Source organism: Megalobrama amblycephala, linkage group LG17 (assembly GCF_018812025.1).
Source record: "Megalobrama amblycephala isolate DHTTF-2021 linkage group LG17, ASM1881202v1, whole genome shotgun sequence".
Classification (NCBI taxonomy): Eukaryota; Metazoa; Chordata; class Actinopteri; order Cypriniformes; family Xenocyprididae; genus Megalobrama; species Megalobrama amblycephala.
In genome coordinates, this window is record NC_063060.1 from 260,586 (window position 1) to 286,337 (window position 25,752).

Consider the following 25,752-nt stretch of genomic DNA (forward strand, 5'->3'; position numbering starts at 1 on the left):
AACGAGTAAAATTTAAGTACAATTTAAACAAAAATACATGAATAACGGACAGACGTCAAAGATTAATTAAGAACTCTTTATTTTTTATTGCCAACATTGACGACACCTGATGATAATGAGAAACACAAGAATTAACAGAGGTTTAGATGTTGATTTTATTGAAAATATTTGGTCATCATTATGGAGATCAGTGCTTCGTTTTAGTTTGACTCTTTGCTTTTTATGTCAGTTTGTGGTTTTTGTAATGCTGTTTGCTTATTTTACACATTTTAAATGGTTAACTTTTAAGCAACTCAATTCTTATATGTTGAATTTAATTAATAATATTGCTCGAAATCTGTTGCCACAGTTTTATTGAGTAGATAGAGCGTATTATAGAGTACCGACGACAATAACTGACATAAAGGACTGTTGATTAGAGATTTCACTCAATCCTGAGCTATTGTAGCGGGACGATCAGAAATAAGCGCACTTTAACACCAGCGGTGAATGTGAGCTGCACGATTAATCGCTTCATTTATGGACTAATTAGTAAAGTCGATAACATTTGGTTAGAGTGAGTCACTGTCCGCGTGTGTTTTCATAACAGGGTTTAAGTAGATTAAATGTAAAGATTTGGTGTGTGAGTTCACAGCAGCTGCGGCTCGCGGCCCACCCAGGTGCTGCCCCTCATTCACACACACACACACACACACACACACACACACACACACACACACACAGTGACTCCCAGCAGCAGGTGCTAAACGCCGGAGGAAGGAATTGATGGTAAGCGGCGAGTGTGAGCTGATGCTTCTGTTTCACTGTCACTTTAATTGGAGCTCGTTTGTGCTCTGAATCTGACGAGGTGAAAAGAAACATTTTAGTTGATTATCTGAATGTACTAATATATGGAATACATTAACAAGTACATGCAAACAGTCAGAATTATTGTGGGATTGACTTACTTGTGAAGGATAATCATCATCGTCTCAATACTGAAAACTATAAAACATTTTTGTTGCTTAAAATAAAATAAACATTAACTGAAATAAAATAAAATTAAACTTTTCATTTTACCAAAATTTGTCTTTTTCATTTATTTTATCTTGGATGAACTAAAATCACTGAAACTGAAATAAAATTAATAAAAACTACATACATATTTTAACAAAACTTTGACAAAAAAACAACAAAATGACAAACTTCTCACTGAGGTATATACAGACACACATTTATATTATTATATAATATTTATTTATATATTACATTATATTTTTAATTAAATTGAATCAGTCCAGTGGTTTGACAAATGAACATTCCACATTATCTCTGAAATAATTACTGAAGAATGAGAAAAATGTTCAGAGTCGTTTATATAAAGCTGTCTGACAGACACACACATTATAAATGATCAGATTATTATTATTATATTTAGCAGGACTCTATTTAGAGTTCTAAACGCTTGTCGTAATGTGACTTCCTGTGAACGATCTGGCCCTTTTCCAGATGAAACTCTTATTGAAAGTGCCGGCTGATGACAGCTATTGTATTTGAAATGCGGAAAAGCTTGTAAAAACACTTGTTTCCTGGTTTCTGCCGCTCTTGATGCTCGGCTCTGAACGTCTGGCTCTATCGCGTCCTGTCAATGTTTCCCTCTTTAAGACTCAATCCCAGGATTACTGTCACACTCGGAGCACGTTTATCTGAAAACTGACTAAATGAAGCTGGATTACCACTAATCACTGTCAAATTAATGAATTAATGGATTCAGACAAAGAGTGTGAAAGAGTGCTGATGAGAGACGGACTTATTAAAAGTGATTGTTCCTCCAACAAAATGTTGAAAACACGTCTTTTGAAAAAGTTTACAGTGAGAAAAACGTGTGCTGTTAAATCAGAAATGATCAAACACCTTTAGGACAGAAATACATTATAGATTGTCTATAATGTCTATTTACACTAAACAGTCCAGGTTTATTAATGTTTTTGAAACAGTCTCTTCTGCTCACATGCATTTATTTGATCAAAAATACAGTAAAAACAGTGAAATATTATTATAATGTAAATCAGCTGTTTTCTATGTGAATATATAGTAAAGTGTAATTTATTCCTCTGAATTTTCAGCATCATTACTCCAGTCTTCAGTGTCACATGATCCTTCAGAAATCATTCTGATATGATGATTTGATGCTCAAGAAACATTTATGATTATTATCAGTGTTAAAAAAACAAATCATATTTTTGTGGAAACTGATACATTTTATTTTTCAGGATTCTTTGATGAATAGAAAAGAACAGCTTTTATTTGAAACAGAATCTTTTGTAACATTATAAATGTCTTTACTGTCACTTTTGATCAATTTAATGCGTCTTGATGAATAAAAGTATAATTTCTATTAAAAAATTAAACTACATTACATTATATTATATTACACATTATATTCTATATTATAACTTTCTTCTTAGGACAACTTTGATGAACTTTTTTGATCCACTTCAAATGTTGACTACTGTACATTACATTACATGATATGATATGATATGATATGATATGATATTACACATAAATACAGCACTGTGCAAAAGTCTTCAGCACATTATATACTTAAAAACTTTTTTGATTCCCAAACGCTGATTGTAAATTCTCAAATAAATATATAATCCAGTGTTTTTTTACTGTATGTATTGACACGAACAGGACACATGAGGTCTGATGTTAGACTGAGAGATAACTGTTTAAAATAATAACAAAATAATTGATTTATTGAAAAACATTTATAAAAATCCGCATCTCATGTTACATAAACCGCTTTAGGTTTAGAGTCGCTCGTCTTATCGGTGAGAGTTTCTGGAAAAATATCAGAGAGCAAAGAGATTAACTCGCCTTCTTCTCTCTGATGTTCTCTTCAAATGGTTTTATGGCAAAAATATCCCTGCTGCGTCCGTGAGCATGCTGCACTTTGACCTCTTGACCTCTGATGAAGGGGCAGAAAGTTCAGTCCTGCCAGACTCGATGAAGCTGACTGAGAGACGCGGCTCTAAACGGCCCGTGGCGATCGGAGGGCACAACCCCACTTCCCCGTCCCGACGCCCGTCGTCCGGCGCAACGTGGCGGCGATCGATCGCGGCATTACCTCAGCGCGGCGCGGGAGGATCAAAGCGCTGCTTTACGTGAGGAAGCGGGCCAAAGAAAGTCAATTAGATTTAAAGAATTGGGACAGGGTCTCGGGTCGACCAACGGATTTTAATTTAGAAAACAAATTGGCAACCAGTTTATTATGCAACCCAACCCATCCACAGGAGTGAATCACGCTTCCCTGAGATCTCAGGAGACGCATTTGCGCCGTTGCTTTAGATTTATCAGCGAGCGAGTTCTGGTACAACCTGCTTCTTGTTTAGTCTCCGACGGGTTTCTGAAGACTTGGCGTTCGTTCGCAATCGCACAAAGGGAAGAGTTGCATGAAGGTCAACTTAAAAGAGATACGCTCAGCACATCTAGATGGATGTTCACACAAAAATAAATGTACATCAGCCAGCTCTGTTAAGTAGTTCGCTCGGGAGAGGGTGAAATCCTGAGGAAAGTGACCCCGGTTTGCTCCGGATGGGCCCTTTCTCTGGGCGAACCCTCTGAAATTCATCAAATTGGATCAAGATGACATCAATAATAGACTCAAGCTGGAGCTCAGAAGGACCCAAATGATCCGTGCATTGTTTTATTTTTTTCCTCGATGCACATTCCGATTACGGACGCCGTCATCAAAAGCCTCGTCACAGATGTCAACACATTGGCGTCCGCGGAGCTGTTTCCTCTTATTCCGGGGCTTTATCGCATTACGGAGCGATCCGAGCTCGACTTTTCAACTCTTTAATTGTCAGTCGCTCACACTGCAAACGTTCGTCGCAGGCACGGCTTGATAAAACCACAAAATGACTTCAGTTTAGCTGATTTGCAATGCATTTAAGCTCTGTATTTTTATTCTTGCATGTTACCTTGGAATCGAACGGGTGACCTTTGACCTGCTCGTGTCAGATGAGCTGCAAGACGAAAACAACAGGGCGAGCGTCACCGGTAATATTTCTACCAAATGAGGCCCAAAAACACACGCAACATCTAAAGGACAGATAACGGTTTGAATCAATCTTTGCTGAATCCGCCGCTCATCCCAAGATCCGCCAGGAAAATCACAGATATTTCTAGCAAATCAAGCCCAAAACATACGCAACATTTAGATAACTGCTTAAGGCAGTTTATTTTTATAATGTTACCCAGAACAGAACGCATGACCTTTGACCTGCTCGTGCAAGGTTCGCGCACTTCTTTCAAAATAAAAGTCTCGCATCAGTAAATCATTGAACTGTTAGTCAGGCTTTCTTTGACCACACACTCCACGACACGCTCAAGACGTTATTGCGACCCAGCAGTTGGTTTAAAGCTATATTTTTAATATAAATGCATGTTACCTGGGAATTGGACGAATGACCTTTGACCTGCTCATGCAAAAAACATCATGGATTTCATATAATATTTCTACCAAATTAACCCCAAAATCATATGCAACATCAAAAGTACAGAAAGTGGTTTAAAGCAATCTATGAATTGTGAAATTGTGACGTTGCCGATCTGCCAGAGAAGAACATGAGGCGACTCTGATGGGTTTGTTATGAGCCTCCACGTGTCTTATCTGTGATGCACGTTCAGCCATCGTATCTGATGATGAGGACTATTGTGACCTCTTTGTCACGTTCCCAAGGTTACTAATCAAATTTCCGTCCGGTTCAGAGAACACAGCGGCTCATGGCAAAATCCTCCCCTCGCTCCTTCACGTGATGAGGTCAGCGAGGATGTAATTCCTGGGATGAAAGTCTATACTGGTGTTTTGATTCGGCAAAAGTGAGGGAATATTCAGCTTCAGGTGGGCGCCATGGCGTTTTCATTACAGGACGCTGATGTAAGGACTTTTATGTGTAAACGTGGGGCAAACGGTTACAGTGCATTAGTTTAATATTCCCTAAATGGTATATGAAGTCGATTATCTCTTGTGATGTGATCGAACCTCTGACACTGAGTGTTAAAGTTCAGACATCAGTCATCTGTAATTACTGATCAGACGCTTCATTTTCACAACAAAACAGCTGAAAAACTCCCAAAGAAAAAAAAGATCACAGAGACACGAAGGCAGTGGCATTATTACTGAACAAAATAAAATAAAACATCTTAGATTAGGTCTATGGAAACCAAACTACACTGTAAATAATGATTTATTTTTTACAAGAAAACATCATTTCAGTCTTTTTTCCCCTTTAAAATTTCATGTTTAATTCATTGTGTTGTTTGCTTGCCGTTTCTTTTTAATTTAATTGTGATTACTGAGTGAAAATTGTACATTTTACACCAATTTAGTGTAGAAAACACTAAAAAAAATGAAAAAAAGACAAATGGATAAAATAATATAGAAAAATGAAATAAAATAGAATAAAATTAAATACAATTAAAAAGTAGAATAAAATAAAATATGAAAATAAAAATAGAAAATATAATAATAATGGAATAAAATAAAAGTAAATTAAATTAAAAGTAGGACAAAATAATAAAATAAACTAAAAATAGAAAATAAAATAATAATAGAATAAAATAACGAAATAAAAATAGAACATAAAATAAAATATAATTAAAGTAAAAAGTAGAATAAAATAATAAAATAAATAAAAACAGAAAATAAAATAATAAAATAAAAACCTGAGGCCAAAAATGCAAAGGACAAAAAGGACAAATGCAATGCAATGAAATAAAATGTAATATAAAATAAAATAAAATAAATAAAAATAAAATAAAAAGAGAAAATAAAATAAATATAAATATAATAATAGCAATAATAAATATAGAAAAATTAAATAAGATAGGATAAAATTAAATAAAAATTAAAATTAGAAAAAAATAAAAAATAGAAAATAAAATAGAATAAAATTTGTCTAAAATAAAATTAAAATAGAATAAAATAATAAAATAGAAAATAAAATAATAAAACAAAACCCAAAGGCTAAAAACCTTCTTGACTTGAGCCAGCAGAGTCGTGGCATTATGGAGGTTTAACTTCTGTGAACTTTCGGCCGCATTATAGTGAATTTTGCTGCCAGAAGTTTATAATTGTTGGAAAATGTTAGTTAGAACACAAAACACCCTGGAAAGAATGTCTCTGTGTGCCAGATAAATTTAGGGGATAAATGTGGGATTTTCTGACTCCAGCTGTAATCGGAGGATAATATCCGACTTCTCCGAGAGGCTGATTAATGAAAGCCTGAATGAAGCACAGAGGCCCATAAATGAACTTCCAGCCGTCAGTCATCAGCCTCGTCCAACGGGAGCGTGGAGGCGTGCCGGGCTGGAACAACACTGGCATCCTTCCATTGTAGCCGTGAACAGAATATATATGTGATATCAGGCTTCCTGTGAGAGAAGCACATCAGCCACGCTCAAGTGTGTGTCGAGAACACGACCAGCAGGAAACGGCCTTCGGATGCAGACGGCTTAATGGACGCATGGATGCTTTCACACCCTCCTCCGATCTCTGTGTTCGTGAACTCAATCTCTATAGAGAGCTCTAGCGTTTTAAAGAACACTTTATGCCAGAAAGGGACTATATTGACAATGTCAGTTTTTCTTAGACCGGACATCACTTTTGGCCATTACTGTCATTACACACACACACACACACACACACACACACACACAAAAGAAGAAATATATGATAAAACTCTCTTAAAATCGATTGTTTCTGCACTCTGCAATATCACCCCGGTTCTTCTGGCCTGTATTTCTTGTTGTTCTGCATGTATATCTGCTGCAGTAGTGCTCCGCGTGTCCTTCAGAGGGTTTGTGGGTGTTTGTACGACTGATTTGAGCTGATCTCTGATTGGACAGCTGTCTGTTCTACATGTTCTCATAATACAGATATGAAACGCCTCACACGCAGATAAGGAGTCCGGCCAGATGTTGGGTTGAGAGACGCATTAAAGCTCTCGCTTCGGCCGTAACCAGGAAGAAAACACTGAAGCACTCAGTCTGGTTCTCCGAAATCTGAGAAGACGAAAGCAGAGTGTGAATTACGGAGGGCTGGAGGGTCACCTGACCCCGCTAGTTACGGCTTGAACCCCCAAAGTCAAAACAAAAGAGTCTTAAAAGTACATGTTCTTATGCCATATGAGCCACACACACACACACACACACACACACACACACACACACACACACACACACACTGTCTGTGTCTGCAGAACTTCTATAACCACCACCATTAAATATCATTATGTTTATTTGAATATTAAACATTTCTTTCAGCAGTACATAAAAGTGTAGCTCTAACCCTAACCCAGCGGTTGGGTTGTTTTAACCCAGCGATTGGGTTGTTTTAATCCAGCGGTTGGGTTGTTTTAATCCAGCGGTTGGGTTGTTTTAACTCAGCGGTTGGGTTGTTTTAACCCAGCGATTGGAATGTTTTAACGCAGCGGTTGGGTTGTTTTAACCGATTGGAATGTTTTAACCCAGCGGTTGGGTTGTTTTAACCCAGCGATTGGAATGTTTTAACCCAGCGGTTGGGTTGTTTTAACCCAGCGGTTGGGTTGTTTTAACCCAGCGAACCCAGCGATTGGGTTGTTTTAACCCAGCGATTGGATTGTTTTAACCCAGCGATTGGGTTGTTTTAACCCAGCGATTGGAATGTTTTAACCCAGCGGTTGGGTTGTTTTAACCCAGCGATTGGAATGTTTTAACCCAGCGGTTGGGTTGTTTTAACCCAGCGGTTGGGTTGTTTTAACCCAGCGATTGGAATGTTTTAACCCAGCGGTTGGGTTGTTTTAACCCAGCGATTGGAATGTTTTAACCCAGCGATTGGGTTGTTTTAATCCAGCGATTGGGTTGTTTTAACTCAGCGATTGGAATGTTTTAACCCAGCGATTGGGTTGTTTTAACTCAGCGGTTGGGTTGTTTTAATCCAGCGATTGGGTTGTTTTAACTGAGCGGTTGGGTTGTTTTAACCCAGCGATTGGAATGTTTTAACCCAGCGGTTGGGTTGTTTTAACCCAGCGATTGGGTTGTTTTAACTCAGAGGTTGGGTTGTTTTAATCCAGCGGTTGGGTTGTTTTAATCCAGCGGTTGGGTTGTTTTAACTGAGCGGTTGGGTTGTTTTAACCCAGCGATTGGAATGTTTTAACCCAGCGGTTGGGTTGTTTTAACCCAGCGGTTGGGTTGTTTTAACCCAGCGATTGGGTTGTTTTAATCCAGCGGTTGGGTTGTTTTAACCCGGTTGGGTTGTTTTAGCGGTTGGGTTGTTTTAACCCAGCGATTGGGTTGTTTTAACTCAGCGGTTGGGTTGTTTTAATCCAGCGGTTGGGTTGTTTTAACCCAGCGGTTGGGTTGTTTTAACCCAGCGGTTGGGTTGTTTTAACCCAGCGGTTGGGTTGTTTTAATCCAGCGGTTGGGTTGTTTTAACCAGCGATTGGGCGATTGGGTTGTTTTAACTCAGCGGTTGGGTTGTTTTAACCCAGCGGTTGGGTTGTTTTAACCCAGCGGTTGGGTTGTTTTAACCCAGCGGTTGGGTTGTTTTAACCCAGCGATTGGAATGTTTTAACCCAGCGGTTGGGTTGTTTTAACCCAGCGATTGGAATGTTTTAACCCAGCGGTTGGGTTGTTTTAATCCAGCGGTTGGGTTGTTTTAATCCAGCGGTTGGGTTGTTTTAACCCAGCGGTTGGGTTGTTTTAATCCAGCGGTTGGGTTGTTTTAACCCAGCGATTGGGTTGTTTTAACTCAGCGGTTGGGTTGTTTTAATCCAGCGATTGGGTTGTTTTAACTCAGCGGTTGGGTTGTTTTAACCCAGCGATTGGGTTGTTTTAACCCAGCAGTTGGGTTGTTTTAATCCAGCGGTTGGGTTGTTTTAACTCAGCGGTTGGGTTGTTTTAACCCAGCGATTGGGTTGTTTTAACCCAGCAGTTGGGTTGTTTTAACCCAGCAGTTGGGTTGTTTTAATCCAGCGGTTGGGTTGTTTTAACTCAGTGATTGGGTTAAGTGTATGCTCAACCTGCTGGGTAGTTTTATTTAACCCACCTATTGTTTAAAAATTACTGTATGGCTGGCTTAAAATGAACCCAAAATTGGGTTTATCCATATTTAACCTAACTTAGGTTATTTTTAACCCAGAATTTTTAGAACGTTTAGTTTTACTGTCCAGTAAAGAGATGCTTATTTTTCGCGTACATACTCGCTTGTGAAGCGAATTGCATTCGTCTTGGTAACCATAGCAACAGCACGAGACTTACGATCGGCAGCTAAAACATGACACAAAGTTAATATTTATTAATAGAAATATATTACATATTTTAATTTAAAAAAACGTTCAGATTATTTACATTAATATTTGGCTAATCTTTAGGCTATGGATTAACCTAAGATAGTCAAATACTGATACACATTTCTTTTAAAAAAACTGGAGTAATTTGGATAATGCTAATATTTATAGGCTACAACCTATTAATATTGTGTACTAGTACAACTACTACTACTACTAATAATAATGAAATCAAAATATAATCAAGTTTTTCTAGTCTAACTTTATTTAAAAACAAAACAAAAACTAAAAATAGGCCTAGCGCAGTGTATTCCATGTCAAAAATAAATGAGGTTATTTAGGGAGATGAAAAAGGTCACAAAACATCTTCAGCGAACGAGATCATCTTACAGTTTCTTGTTTATGAAATAATAAACAGAGTTATGTTATCTTGCTGTTATGAGCTACTGAAGGACTTCATGTAGTAAACAAACGGAAGACCACTTTATACACACACACACACACACACACACACACACACACGCGCTGATATTAGTGTGTAAATATTAATGAAGCTGCAGTGAGTGTGAGAGCAGCTGGAGTAACTCTAGCGTTCACAGCTGCAGATTCGCCATTAGCCTCGATCTCCATCAACGGCTCACTAATGAGGGCCGGAAAATCCTCTGGGAAAACCATTCCCGATGACCGGCACCATACAGACCTCACGCGCGTTACCTTACACGCATTTCATGTAACGACACACTAATGACAGCCTCATTAGTCACCATGAAATCAAAATCTTATTTTTAAAATGGAATATCACAGTGTTACTATAAATGATTGATTGCTGCACGTTCATTATTGTTTAAATTCATTTTCCTCATAATCTTGAATCAAAATAACTCCCTCTTGTGTTTACTGGCGCGAGGGCGGGGCAACCTGTCACTCACATGAGATCCACCAATAGGAAACCACAACTATTATGGACAAAATCAAGCCCCGCCCTACATTTGTTCATGATTAAATGAATGAGGTTAATAGAGTACCTCAGGGATGACGTGTTTTTGTAGGCAAAACCCGGAAGCGAGTTAGCATCTGGGACTTGCGGTTCCATCGCCCCGAAGTCAATGGGTTTTTGCTAAATCGCCTGAAATAAGGTCTGTGGGTAACAAAGCCTCTAAATATTTTCACATTTTGATCTATGACATAAAACACACCAATTATAACCTGCTTGTGATTATTTTAAACCTTTATTGTGTCTTAAAAACGGCAGTTGCAAACAAGTTACTAAAAGGGGCTACTTCCTTCCGACGGGGACTTTAGACGTCATAATGACAAACAACATTTGGATACAGCATTTCTCATGGAAACGTGGATAAGTATTCATACACAGCGCAGATCATAATCAGCGAGCATGTTTTTAAATAAAGTTGATTTCTAAATAAAGTTTGAGGACGCTTGATGTTGATCCGCGACCATGGTGTGCTAGCCTGTTAGCTTTTTATATCTGACCACTTTATTTAGGCTTCAAAATGTATAAATGTTGTGTTCACTTCTACAGATTATCTTCATAGACAAAACGTGTAAGTGTCAAAACCCTTTGTTAAACACAGAGCTTATTTTTTGCGATTTTCTAGAAGTCTATGGGAAAATGCAAAAGCTTTCGATCGAGGAAAAAACACGTGCCGCTAACTTCCGGCCTACAAAAACACGTCATCCCTGAGGTACACTACTGGATATAAAAACACCCCATTACTGTTTTTCCTTTTCTTTCAAGCATTTAATAATAATAATAAAAAAAACACCCAATTCTCAATCCTCAGTGGAAGAATTCCCATCATTACAGAGTCACATGACCTCACAGACCCTTCAGAACAAACTCTGGCGCACGCGCTCTCAGCTGAATGTCACGCCGCCCCGATCATCAGATCCCGGGGTTTGTCGTTCCTCCTCGTCTCTCCCACACAGATAGAGGATCGCAGCTGTGCTCGTATCTGCTCATCCCACCTGACCTTCACCCAGCGGGACAAACCTCGTTCTGAACATGCTTCACACACGTGCTGCAGACGGTCATGCGCACTAACAACACATTCTGCACTCAACTCTGTGTGTGTGAGTGTGGAGTAGAGTTTGTGAGTGTGTGTGTGTGTGTGTGTGTGTGTGTGGAGTAGAGTATGTGTGTGTGTGTGTGTGTATAGAGTAGAATAGACGTTTTTATGAAGGGAGAATCAATGAAAATTCATCACTTACTGTGGTGATGATCTGGAGTTTAATTTTAATTTTTATTTTCCACAAATAGAGCTATTCAAGTCACCTGGTGAAAAAATAATTCATTAATTTATATTCAATTCATATGATTTATTTTCCAAGTTGTCTGGTGAAAAATAATTAGTTCATTCATTTATTTTAATTGTTTTCCCCCCCCCCCCAAGTCATCTGGTAAAAACCATATTAATTCATTATTAATTCTATATATATATATATATATATATATATATATATATATATATATATAAAAATTATATTAATTCATATTTTTTTCCAAATCATCTGGTGAAAAACAATTAATTTATTTGTAATAATTCATGAAAAATGTCTAGAATCTAGTCTAACTTTACATAAAAATATTATTTTTTTAACTTTATATCACAATTTATATCAGAGAAAAATAAAACCCTGATAAAGCCAGATAAACATAAAAGAAACAGTTATTATGTGTTTGATCAATTATCCAGTGGATATGAATCAATCGTCACTATAATGGAGGATGGAGTCAGACGTGTTGCACAGACATTTTTGATGTTTTTATTAATAAAACGCATCTTCAAGGGTTGAATGAAAATTCCTCATTAGTAAACGAGTCTCTGATGGCGTCGTTCAGTTGGAATGATTAAAACATCCACAGGAGTTGAGGAAAGTGTCTGTTAATGAACTCCGTCACTCCAGAATATCCCTGAACATCTTCCTCTTCTTCGAATCTCCCGTCTGCGCTTCCAGCCAGTCGCGGCGGCGCTTCAGGAACGACGTCAGGCCGAATTTGGCCCAAATGTGTCGTGCAAACTGATGCGAGCGGAGCCGACTCTCACTGGGGGCTGAAACGACAGAACACGATCGACTCAAACACTGACGCTCCTGTGACAGTAACGTGATCACTGTACATCATACTAACTGACTGATTACTGTATACTCCACCATATGAAGCACATTTATCATCTGATAGGATGCATTAAACACACGCAAAGTGTAATTTCTGTTTATTTATATTTTTCATACTTTTGTTATTTTCTGAATTAAATAATAAACATAATAGTGTCATTTTTTGTTTTTATTTATAAAAAGCTATAATTCAATAAAAAAAAATCTAATCTACTAAAATGATGTTTATGGCGAATTAATAATATTAATGAATTTATGATTTTTTTCAAGTCATCAGGAGAAAATAATAATTTATTAATATAAATTAATTCATGATTTTGATTACAAATCATCTGGTGAAAATTATTAATTCATTAATATTAATTAATTAGTCATCAGGTAAAAAAAAAAAAGTAATTCATTAATTAAAATAAATTAATTCATGATTTTTATTTTAAATCATCTGGTTAAAAAATATGCATTAATATTAATTAATTTATTACTTTTTTCAAGTCATCAGGTGAAAAAATATTAATTCATTAATTAATATAAATTAATTCATGATTTTAATTTTAAATCATCTTGGTTAAAAAAATTATGAATTAATAATATTAATTTATGAAAGTCCCCTGGTGAAAAAATATGTATTCATTAATTAATATTCATGATTTTTTTCAGGTGAAAACATCTTAATTTTCTAGGATCTAGTCTAACTCCACATGAAAATGAAAATTATTTTTTACATTATAATAACTATAATAATGTAATACACTGATATGACTGTGTTTATCTCTCTGAAGACTGTAAGTTCTGAGAATGCAGCACTGGTTTATCGTCGGATGTAAACGCGTGTGGTGTTGACGCAGGTCTGCTCACCGAGTCTCTCTGCGATGCTCTGCCTCTGACTGACGGTGGCGCTGCTCCACACGGCCTCCAGCAGACGGCTGCCGCACGCCGAACAGGCCAGATCCACGTACATGTCCTGCGACAGAGATTTCATGAGACGCGCTCTTCACTACAGAACCAGACGAGTGTGTGACGCTTTACCTGCATCTTCCTCAAGATCTTCCCTCGGCCCTTATCGCTGGCCGGACGTCACCAGCGCCTGGAGCGCGCGGCTGCCCATGGGATCGGTGCCGAGGGTCAGCAGGTCGGCGGGGCTCAGCTCGTGCAGGCTGTTCATCAGCACGGATCGCTCTCTGAAGCCGGCCAGAGCCTGAACCAGCCGAGAGCCGTGATAACATACGGACAGAGCCTGCTGGGAAGACTGACAACAGAGACAGAGCATGACACCTGCGTACTGCATACTACACTACTGACTGACAACAGAGAGCATGACACCTGCGTACTGCATACTACACTACTGACTGACAAGAGACAGAGCATGACACCTGCATACTGCATACTACACTTCTGACTGACAAGAGACAGAGCATGACACCTGCGTACTGCATACTACACTTCTAACTGACAACAGAGACAGAGCATGACACCTGCGTACTGCATACTACACTTCTGACTGACAACAGAGACAGAGCATGACACCTGCGTACTGCATACTACACTTCTGACTGGCAACAGAGACAGAGCATGACACCTGCGTACTGCATACTACACTACTGACTGACAAGAGACAGAGCATGACACCTGCATACTACACTTCTGACTGACAGCAGAGACAGAGCATGACACCTGCATACTACACTACTGACTGACAACAGAGAGCATGACACCTGCGTACTGCATACTACACTACTGACTGACAAGAGACAGAGCATGACACCTGCATACTACACTTCTGACTGACAGCAGAGACAGAGCATGACACCTGCGTACTGCACACTACACTTCTGACTGACAACAGAGACAGAGCATGACACCTGCGTACTGCATACTACACTACTGACTGACAACAGAGAGCATGACACCTGCGTACTGCATACTACACTACTGACTGACAAGAGACAGAGCATGACACCTGCATACTGCATACTACACTTCTGACTGACAAGAGACAGAGCATGACACCTGCGTACTGCATACTACACTTCTGACTGGCAACAGAGACAGAGCATGACACCTGCGTACTGCATACTACACTTCTGACTGGCAACAGAGACAGAGCATGACACCTGCGTACTGCATACTACACTTCTAACTGACAACAGAGACAGAGCATGACACCTGCGTACTGCATACTACACTTCTGACTGACAACAGAGACAGAGCATGACACCTGCGTACTGCATACTACACTTCTGACTGGCAACAGAGACAGAGCATGACACCTGCGTACTGCATACTACACTACTGACTGACAACAGAGAGCATGACACCTGCGTACTGCATACTACACTACTGACTGACAAGAGACAGAGCATGACACCTGCATACTACACTTCTGACTGACAAGAGACAGAGCATGACACCTGCGTACTACATACTACACTTCTGACTGGCAACAGAGACAGAGCATGACACCTGCGTACTGCATACTACACTACTGACTGACAACAGAGAGCATGACACCTGCGTACTGCATACTACACTTCTGACTGACAACAGAGACAGAGCATGACACCTGCGTACTGCATACTACACTTCTGACTGACAACAGAGACAGAGCATGACACCTGCGTACTGCATACTACACTACTGACTGACAACAGAGACAGAGCATGACACCTGCATACTGCATACTACTGACTGACAACAGAGACAGAGCATGACACCTGCGTACTGCATACTACACTTCTGACTGACAACAGAGACAGAACATGACACCTGCGTACTGCATACTATACTACTGACTGACAACAGAGACAGAGCATGACACCTGCGTACTGCATACTACACTACTGACTGACAACAGAGACAGAGCATGACACCTGCGTACTGCATACTACACTTCTGACTGACAACAGAGACAGAGCATGACACCTGCGTACTGCAAACTACACTTCTGACTGACAGCAGAGACAGAGCATGACACCTGCGTACTGCACACTACACTTCTGACTGACAACAGAGACAGAGCATGACACCTGCGTACTGCATACTACACTACTGACTGACAACAGAGACAGAGCATGACACCTGCATACTACACTTCTGACTGACAACAGAGACAGAGCATGACACCTGCGTACTGCATACTACACTTCTGACTGACAACAGAGAGAGAGCATGACACCTGCATACTGCATACTACACTACTGACTGACAACAGAGACAGAACATGACACCTGCGTACTGCATACTACACTACTGACTGACAACAGAGACAGAGCATGACACCTGCATACTACACTGCTGACTGACAACAGAGACAGAGCATGACACCTGCGTACTGCATACTACACTTCTGACTGACAACAGAGACAGAGCATGACACCTGCGTACTGCATACTACACTTCTGACTGACAACAGAGACAGAGCATGACACCTGCGTACTGCATACTACACTTCTGACTGACAACAGAGACAGAGCATGACACCTGCATACTGCATACTACTGACTGACAACAGAGACAGAGCATGACACCTGCGTACTGCTACTACACTACTGACTGACAACAGAGACAGAGCATGACACCTGCATACTACACTACTGACTGACAACAGAGACAGAGCATGACACCTGCGTACTGCATACTACACTTCTGACTGACAACAGAGACAGAGCATGACACCTGCGTACTGCATACTACACTTCTGACTGACAACAGAGACAGAGCATGACACCTGCATACTGCATACTACTGACTGACAACAGAGACAGAGCATGACACCTGCGTACTGCATACTACACTACTGACTGACAACAGAGACAGAGCATGACACCTGCATACTACACTACTGACTGACAACAGAGACAGAGCATGACACCTGCGTACTGCATACTACAATTCTGACTGACAACAGAGACAGAGCATGACACCTGCGTACTGCATACTACACTTCTGACTGACAACAGAGACAGAGCATGACACCTGCATACTGCATACTACTGACTGACAACAGAGACAGAGCATGACACCTGCGTACTGCATACTACAATTCTGACCGACAACAGAGACAGAGCATGACACCTGCGTACTGCATACTACAATTCTGACTGACAACAGAGACAGAGCATGACACCTGCGTACTGCATACTACACTTCTGACTGACAACAGAGACAGAGCATGACACCTGCGTACTGCATACTACACTTCTGACTGACAACAGAGACAGAGCATGACACCTGCATACTGCATACTACTGACTGACAACAGAGACAGAGCATGACACCTGCATACTGCATACTACACTACTGACTGACAACAGAGACAGAGCATGACACCTGCATACTGCATACTACTGACTGACAACAGAGACAGAGCATGACACCTGCGTACTGCATACTACAATTCTGACTGACAACAGAGACAGAGCATGACACCTGCGTACTGCATACTACACTTCTGACTGACAACAGAGACAGAGCATGACACCTGCGTACTGCATACTACACTTCTGACTGACAACAGAGACAGAGCATGACACCTGCATACTGCATACTACTGACTGACAACAGAGACAGAGCATGACACCTGCATACTGCATACTACACTACTGACTGACAACAGAGACAGAGCATGACACCTGCATACTGCATACTACTGACTGACAACAGAGACAGAGCATGACACCTGCATACTGCATACTACTGACTGACAACAGAGACAGAGCATGACACCTGCATACTGCATACTACACTTCTGACTGACAACAGAGACAGAGCATGACACCTGCATACTGCATACTACTGACTGACAACAGAGACAGAGCATGACACCTGCGTACTGCATACTACACTTCTGACTGACAACAGAGACAGAGCATGACACCTGCATACTGCATACTACACTACTGACTGACAACAGAGACAGAGCATGACACCTGCATACTGCATACTACTGACTGACAACAGAGACAGAGCATGACACCTGCATACTGCATACTACTGACTGTAAACAGCATGTGACAGTCTGTGGTGAACACCAGCACCATTCATTTACTGAGTGCCATCAACCTTCAACTGGGAAATAAATCGTTATTATGTATTTTTCAACAGTGGGTGTTAAAAGGGAGTCAAAATAAATAAATAATCTAAAAATTTAATTAATGATATTATTTTCAAGGTTAAAATGAGGTTAATCAGCATTACTGAAATGTTACTATAGTTTTATTGATATTTTGAATTAGCTCATATTTTTAGTTTTCATGTTAATTTTAGCTTATTTTTTTGCAATTTTGTAATGTGCTTTTGTCATTTTATTTGTTCTCTTTATTTAGGTTTAATTTATTTCAGTTTTTAATTTATTTCCAATAAATAATTTATTTACACTACTCAGTGCACACTATGCATGCACACTACTCACTCTATTTTTAAAAAAGAAACACTAGTCAGTGCACACTACTCACTCTATTTTTAAAAAAGAAACACTACTCAGTGCACACTACTCAGTGCACACTACTCAGTGCACACTACTGTCTTAGTTGAAATAGCATGTAATCGAGTGGAGAGTACGTGATGAAAAACATTTCAAACTGTAACGATCTAATGTGTTTTCCACATGACCTCACATCATTCATTTAGTTAAAATCAATATTGCGATATGACTTAGTGCCATTATTAAATCGTAAGGCTGTGATTTAAATAAATTAATAAATGTGTGCAGCTTCATTTGATTTGCTGGGAAACCAACAAAATAAAAGTTTGAAAATTAAGATTGTATTTTTACAGTTTTACAATAAAATTTTATTATTTGTACTTATTTGTTTAAATATATTTCTCATTTTACAGTATACTAGCATTACATTTCTTATATGTTTGATAATAATCACAATAAATATAAAAGGAAGGTTCAAACTCAAGAAAGACGAAAAGGGCATTTTAAAGCTATAAAAAATTATTTTCAATGTAGATACACTTCCTGACTATTTTTTCAAGTCATCTGATGAAAAATTCCTCTATTTTTTTCATATCAGGATATAAGTATGACAGAAAATCAAAATATCATGATGTCATTGCTGTGCAGAATCATCTAGTTCATCTTGAAAATAATGTTTATTTTGTGTGTAAATCGATCAGTTATCCAGTCAGTGTGGTTGATGTTACTTTTGGTTCATGGTTCCACACTGGAAATGGAAGGTCAAGTCAAATACGCATTGCATTATGGGATAGAGTATCTGGTGCAGCTGTTCTGCACAACACAGACTGAGCCCTTCAGAGCGAGTGATTGAGCAGCACCTGTGTGACGGCGGCGCCCTCTGCTGGCTCGGTGTGGTAGTACACTTCATACGCCAGGAAGGACAGGAAGAGAGGCAGACAGGAAACTTGCAGCGACGCCGGTTCACTGCAGTGAAAGGCCTGATGGGACATGAAGTTAGAATACCAGCATATTACTTACTGCCAACAATTCATGAGGAAAAATAGCATGCTCAAGCAAACAATACTTTATGTTTTTATGCACACGTTTATCATTTTAACCAAGCAAAATGTTTTTATGGTTCTAGTTAACAATAACAACACTGATAAAGGGATGCATTTCAGTCTTCTGCTTTTACATTCTCCATTACACACTGCATGAAGGGTCATATCTGAAAATGTGGCGCTAAATCCAGAAATCTGTTCATTACAGTTAGAGATCAGTGCCATAATTCATCCGGACCTGCAGGAGGCGCTGCAGCAGCACGCTCTGCCTGTCCTCCCACTGCGCGCAGCTCTCCGCCATCTGCACTACGACCCCCATGTTACCCGCGGCGAGAATGGCCTCGAACCCCTCCATCAACTCGTCGAAGATCTTCAGGAACTGAGCAGAGGGAAATAAGAGTCACATGATGACGGCAGAAGATGTGAAGCACTAGTGAAGGAGGCGCACCAGTCTGAAGGGGGCGGACGCTGCGATCAGGCTCTGGACGGGGAAGTGTGCGATGGGATGAAGAGCCAGAGGCATCAGCTGCGATCTCAGGTGGTTCCTGTAGACGTCACGCAGCAGAGCTTTATGGGAGAACCTGAAGACGGTCTGGAGGAGATGACTGTCGGACGGGTCCTTCATGAACACCAGCAGCGGACTGAAGCGGAAACAGACAGAGTTACGGTTCGGCACTCAACATCCATCTATCGCTCCGTCATCCTCCTCACCTGACTCCAGGAGCCGAGCTGAGTGACGTCAGGTATCCCATGATGCCCTTGTTGAGCTTCTTGCACAGTATGGGTCTCTTCCGGTGACACACGGTCAGCAGCGTCTGAAGAGCCGCGCAGGCGCTCGTGTTCGACACGCAGACTGAAGAAATCAACATTATAAACTTGAACATCATTGAAATTATAATGTAGAAAATATAGAAATATCAGGAAGCTTCGGAGCGTTATGAATCTTTTGTGTCGAATCAACGGTTCGGAGCGCCAAAGTCACGTGATTTCAGCAGTTTGACACGCGATCCGAATCATGATTCGACACAAAAGATTCATAACGCTCTGAAGCTTCCTGAAGCAGTGTTTTGAAATCGGCCATCACTAAATAAGTCGTTATTTTGTTTTTTTGGCACACCAAAAATATTCTTGTGGCTTTATAATATTAATATTGAACCACTGTACTCACATGAACTGATTTAAATATGTTTTTAGTACATTAATGGATCTTGAGAGAGGAAATGTCATTGCTGGCTATGCAGGCCTCACTGAGCCATCGGATTTCATCAAAAATATCTTAATTTGTGTTCTGAAGATGAACGAAGGTCTTACGGGTGTGGATAAATGACCTTATTTTCATTTTTGGGTGAACTAACCCTTTAAATAAAACCATATAGAGCATTTGTTACTAGAAATAAAATAAATGTTAAGTGAAATAAAATTAAAAACAATATTTCAGCTAGTTGTGAATCTTCGCTGGTCTCATGAATCAATTCGATTATGATTATCTGTTAACTAAAATTACAATTATTAAAACATTTCTGTTGATTGAAATAAAGCTGAAATAAAATAAAATGTAAATATTAGTTGAAAAAGTTGAACTAAACGAAAATTTAAAATGTTTCCGTTTGGCAAATAAGTTGAAGTAGATTGAAATTTTTAAAAGGAAATAATTAAAAACTAAAACTTGAAATGAAACAAATAGCAATATTTAAAAAAAAAAAAAAAAAACTAATAAAATGACAAAAGCACAAAGAAAGTACTAAAAAATAAACTAAAAATTAACATGAAAAATGTTAATAACTGAAAAAAAGACACTTCAAAATATTTAATAAAACTTAAAATAAAAACAAACAGGCTTGATGTACTAAAATAACTAAAACTGAAATAAAAATTTAATAAAAACTGTATAGACATTAAAAAAAAAAGCTAATAAAAATGACAAACAAATAAAACTTTAGCCAAAATTATGAAAATAAAAACAAATTAAAACTATATTAATGATACTAAAATAACGGAATTTACTAAATTAATTCAATTTATAATAATTAACCACATAACTGATTGACTACAAATTTATTTATACAATTTACAGATCCTGCGAGACATTAAACTTTTGAACATTTCATCCAATTATCAGGAGAAATCTCACTGATGTCATTCATTCTTCCGACAGAATCACTCGTAATGTTGATCACATTTAACTACAGAAACATCAGAAACGAGACGACAGTTCATCTCGCCTCACGTTCAGACGGCAGTAGCCAGTGACACTGTTGTCCAGGCATTATTAACATTAATATTAATCCAGTTCCTCATGGAACGCATGTTTTAATAGGAAGACGTCATTACCGTTGATGTTTTCCATCAGACAGTCGGCCAGATGCTTCAGCTCCCACCAGAACGATGTGGGAATCTCGAAATCCATCATCTCACTTTCACAGTTTTTGTTCTTCTTGGCTGAAAACGAATGAAACGGAATGAAACTGACCTGATCTGAGACAGTAAGACTCAAACACTGGAGAGACGGCGGAGCGTCCGGTGAGGATTCTGACCTTTCTGAGCGCCGGGAGCTTCTCGAGTCAAGCAGCCGCTCAGCACCTGTACGAGCGTCCGGAGCACGTGCGATCCGTACGGATCCTTGGCGAACTGCACGATGTTCTCCCTGACGACTCCACACAGACGCTGCACCTGAGCCTCCAGCATCCCACAATGCTCCTCACCGGCCTCTGTGGCGTCAGACCCCTCCTGCGCAGGATCCTCCTCTGCAGAAGAACATGAGATGATGATGATGATGATGATGATTCTGCTCACAGAAACAAAACCAGCAGCTTCTTCACTGCGTCTCACCTGTCCACCTGTGAGCCTGCCTCACTGCGCTCTCCATCACGTGACCTCCGCACTGATCGCACGCCACGCCTCTGAACTCTGACCCCGTCTCTCCACCCAGCTCTGCCAGCACTTCCGCCACCTGAGCGGGACTGGCCAGCGGCAGCAGCTTCTCCAGCACCAGACTGCCGGTCATATCCACGGCCACGAGCGCGGCTTTGCCCTTCACCTCCGACAGCACATTGTGCACAAACACACCTGGACACACAAACACACACCTGACTCACTTCCACAGGTCACGTGATCATCAGCAGGACGATTCTGCCGGACCTCAGCCTCACCTTTCTCCTCCTCCTCCGTGAATCCCTCCTTCAGTCGGTCACTGACGCGCCGGAAGTAGCCGACCGCCGTGCCGTCCAGCCGAGGTTTCCTCGTCCCCTGAACCGGCCGTTTATGACCCTTCTGTCCACCCTTAACTGACCTTTGACCTTTGGCTTCCATCTTCTCCAACATCACCTTGATCTAAAAACACACGATTATTATCCGAGGAAACATCGTTCTTCCTTACAGCGGATTATGATGGTATTAATATGGAATCATATTTTTGATACTAAACAAATATTTAAATGACCATATTCATATTGTGCGAATATTTACATGATCATTATGGTAATAAATGTCCAAAAACACACTTTCTGGAAGCATATTTCTGCCACATCAGAAAAAAATGCTTTTGTAAATAATAATTATGAGACAAAAAGTTGAAAATATGACATACTAAGTCACATTTATGAAACAAAAAGTCAATTATGGCACACAAAAGTCATATTTATGACATAAAAGTCAATTATGGCACTCAAAAAGTCATATTTCTGAAACAAAAAGTCAATTATGGCACACAAAAAGTCATATTTCTGAAACAAAAAGTCAATTATGGCACACAAAAAGTCATATTTATGAAACAAAAAGTCATTTATGACATAAAAGTCAATTATGGCACACAAAAAGTCATATTTCTGAAACAAAAAGTCATTTATGACATAAAAGTCAATTATGGCACACAAAAAGTCACATTTATGAAACAAAAAGTCAATTATGGCACACAAAAGTCATATTTATGACATAAAAGTCAATTATGGCACTCAAAAAGTCATATTTATGAAACAAAAAGTCATTTATGACATAAAAGTCAATTATGGCACACACAAAGTCATATTTATGAAACAAAAAGTCATTTATGACATAAAAGTCAATTATGGCACACAAAAAGTCATATTTATGAAACAAAAAGTCATTTATGACATAAAAGTCAATTATGGCACACAAAAAGTCATATTTCTGAAACAAAAAGTCATTTATGACATAAAAGTCAATTATGGCACACAAAAAGTCACATTTATGAAACAAAAAGTCAATTATGGCACACAAAAGTCATATTTATGACATAAAAGTCAATTATGGCACACAAAAGTCATATTTATGACATAAAAGTCAATTATGGCACTCAAAAAGTCATATTTCTGAAACAAAAAGTCAATTATGGCACACAAAAAGTCATATTTATGAAACAAAAAGTCATTTATGACATAAAAGTCAATTATGGCACACACAAAGTCATATTTATGAAACAAAAAGTCATATTTATGACATAAAAGTCAATTATGGCACACAAAAAGCCATTTATGAAACAAAAAGTCATATTTCTGAAACAAAAAGTCATATTTCTGAAACAAAAGTCAATTATAGTCAATTATGGCAAACAAAAAGTCATATTTATGAAACAAAAAGTCAATTATGGCACACAAAAGTCATATTTATGACATAAAAGTCAATTATGGCACTCAAAAAGTCATATTTCTGAAACAAAAAGTCAATTATGGCACACAAAAAGTCATATTTATGAAACAAAAAGTCATTTATGACATAAAAGTCAATGAAACAAAAACAAAAAGTCATATTTCTGAAACAAAAAGTCATTTATGACAAAAGTCAATTATGGCACACAAAAAGCACACAAAAAGTCATATTTATGACATAAAAGTCAATATGGCACTCAAAAAGTCATATTTATGAAACAAAAAGTCATTTATGACATAAAAGTCAATTATGGCACACACAAAGTCATATTTATGAAACAAAAAGTCATTTATGACATAAAAGTCTGAAACAAAAAACAAAAAGTCATATTTCTGAAACAAAAACAAAAAGTCATTTATGACATAAAAGTCAATTATGGCAAACAAAAAGTCATATTTATGAAAAAAGTCAAAAAGTCATATTTATGACATAAAAGTCAATTATGGCACTCAAAAAGTCATATTTCTGAAACAAAAAGTCAATTATGGCACACAAAAAGTCATATTTATGAAACAAAAAGTCATTTATGACATAAAAGTCAATTATGGCACACACAAAGTCATATTTATGAAACAAAAAGTCATATTTATGACATAAAAGTCAATTATGGCACACAAAAAGCCATTTATGAAACAAAAAGTCATATTTCTGAAACAAAAAGTCATATTTCTGAAACAAAAGTCAATTATAGCAAACAAAAAGTCATATTTATGAAACAAAAAGTCAATTATGGCACACAAAAGTCATATTTATGACATAAAAGTCAATTATGGCACTCAAAAAGTCATATTTCTGAAACAAAAAGTCAATTATGGCACACAAAAAGTCATATTTATGAAACAAAAAGTCATTTATGACATAAAAGTCAATTATGGCACACAAAAAGTCATATTTATGAAACAAAAAGTCATATTTATGACATAAAAGTCAATTATGGCACACAAAAAGCCATTTATGAAACAAAAAGTCATATTTCTGAAACAAAAAGTCAATTATGGCACACAAAAAGTCATATTTATGAAACAAAAAGTCAATTATGGCACTCAAAAAGTCATATTTCTGAAACAAAAGTCAATTATAGCAAACAAAAAGTCATATTTATGAAACAAAAAGTCATATTTATGACATAAAAGTCAATTATGGCACTCAAAAAGTCATATTTCTGAAACAAAAAGTCAATTATGGCACACAAAAAGTCATTTATGAAACAAAAAGTCATATTTATGAAACAAAGAGTCATATTTATGAAACAAAACTCAATTATAGCAAACAAAAAGTCATATTTATGACATAAAAGTCATGGCAAGTAAAAATTTTGACTTAGAATGTCATAATCTCGACATTTTATGCCATAATTATGTTTTTGTGTAAAATAAATAATTATTTGTGTCATAATTAATTTAGATTTACCAAAGCATGATTTTTTTTAGTAATGTGACACAGTACTTTGATATATAGTGTGTTAAACGGTATTTTAATGCATGCTCACGGTATTTCAAAGAATACCACTAATCTACTATGGTAATTGTGTTACTATTACCATGGTACTGTTCTGTTACAATCAATAAACACGTGACAATAATTGATAAAAATACGAGCGACAATCGCTTAATAACTGAAGCATCGAGTCACAAGATCACTGACAATCATACAAGAAAATCTGACGAATAAACAGCGTGTAATATTGAGCTTACCAGAGTCTTCTGCTCACATGTGTACGCACTGCAGGCGACGCAGCGTGATGACGTAAGTGTAGCGTGATGACGTACAGCAGCGGCTTCGCAAATAAAAGTCCTGTCGATGGTTTGATGTGGAAATGAGCTCATAAATATTTATTAACAAATAAAGTAAAAGAAATTTCTTTCAAAGTCATTCATAAATATCACACCAGTAAATATTTGACATTGTGGTCAACATACAGAAACGTTTTTCCATTTGTTTTGGAGTTGTCCTTATTCAAAATAATTTTGGTTAAATTTCTGCTCTTTTGTTAGAGTTTATATTATGCCCAGCTTTCAACTTTCTTTGAAATTTTTTATTTTTTATTTTTTCCTTATGTCATTCCATGAGGAATATTATTTGGTTAATTTGTTACTTTTGTCGGCAAAGTTTAATATACATGTAAATATGGTGATTATAAACCATTATTTCTCATTTTGATATCAGAAGT

The 25,752-nt window shown here is 38.2% G+C and overlaps 1 protein-coding gene across 1 annotated transcript; it reads right to left on the reverse strand.

Moving 5' to 3' along the window:
- Nucleotides 1–12,090: 12,090 nt before the first annotated feature.
- Nucleotides 12,091–25,423, reverse strand: LOC125251130 (nucleolar protein 9). Its single transcript, XM_048164067.1, is given in 13 exon segments — nt 12,091–12,391; nt 13,311–13,416; nt 13,482–13,520; nt 13,522–13,701; nt 18,735–18,854; nt 19,156–19,296; nt 19,366–19,558; nt 19,629–19,770; nt 21,249–21,356; nt 21,452–21,661; nt 21,747–21,983; nt 22,067–22,247; nt 25,277–25,423. Coding segments are annotated over 13 exon segments (1,944 nt in total). The 5' UTR covers nt 25,409–25,423; the 3' UTR covers nt 12,091–12,236.
- Nucleotides 25,424–25,752: the final 329 nt, after the last annotated feature.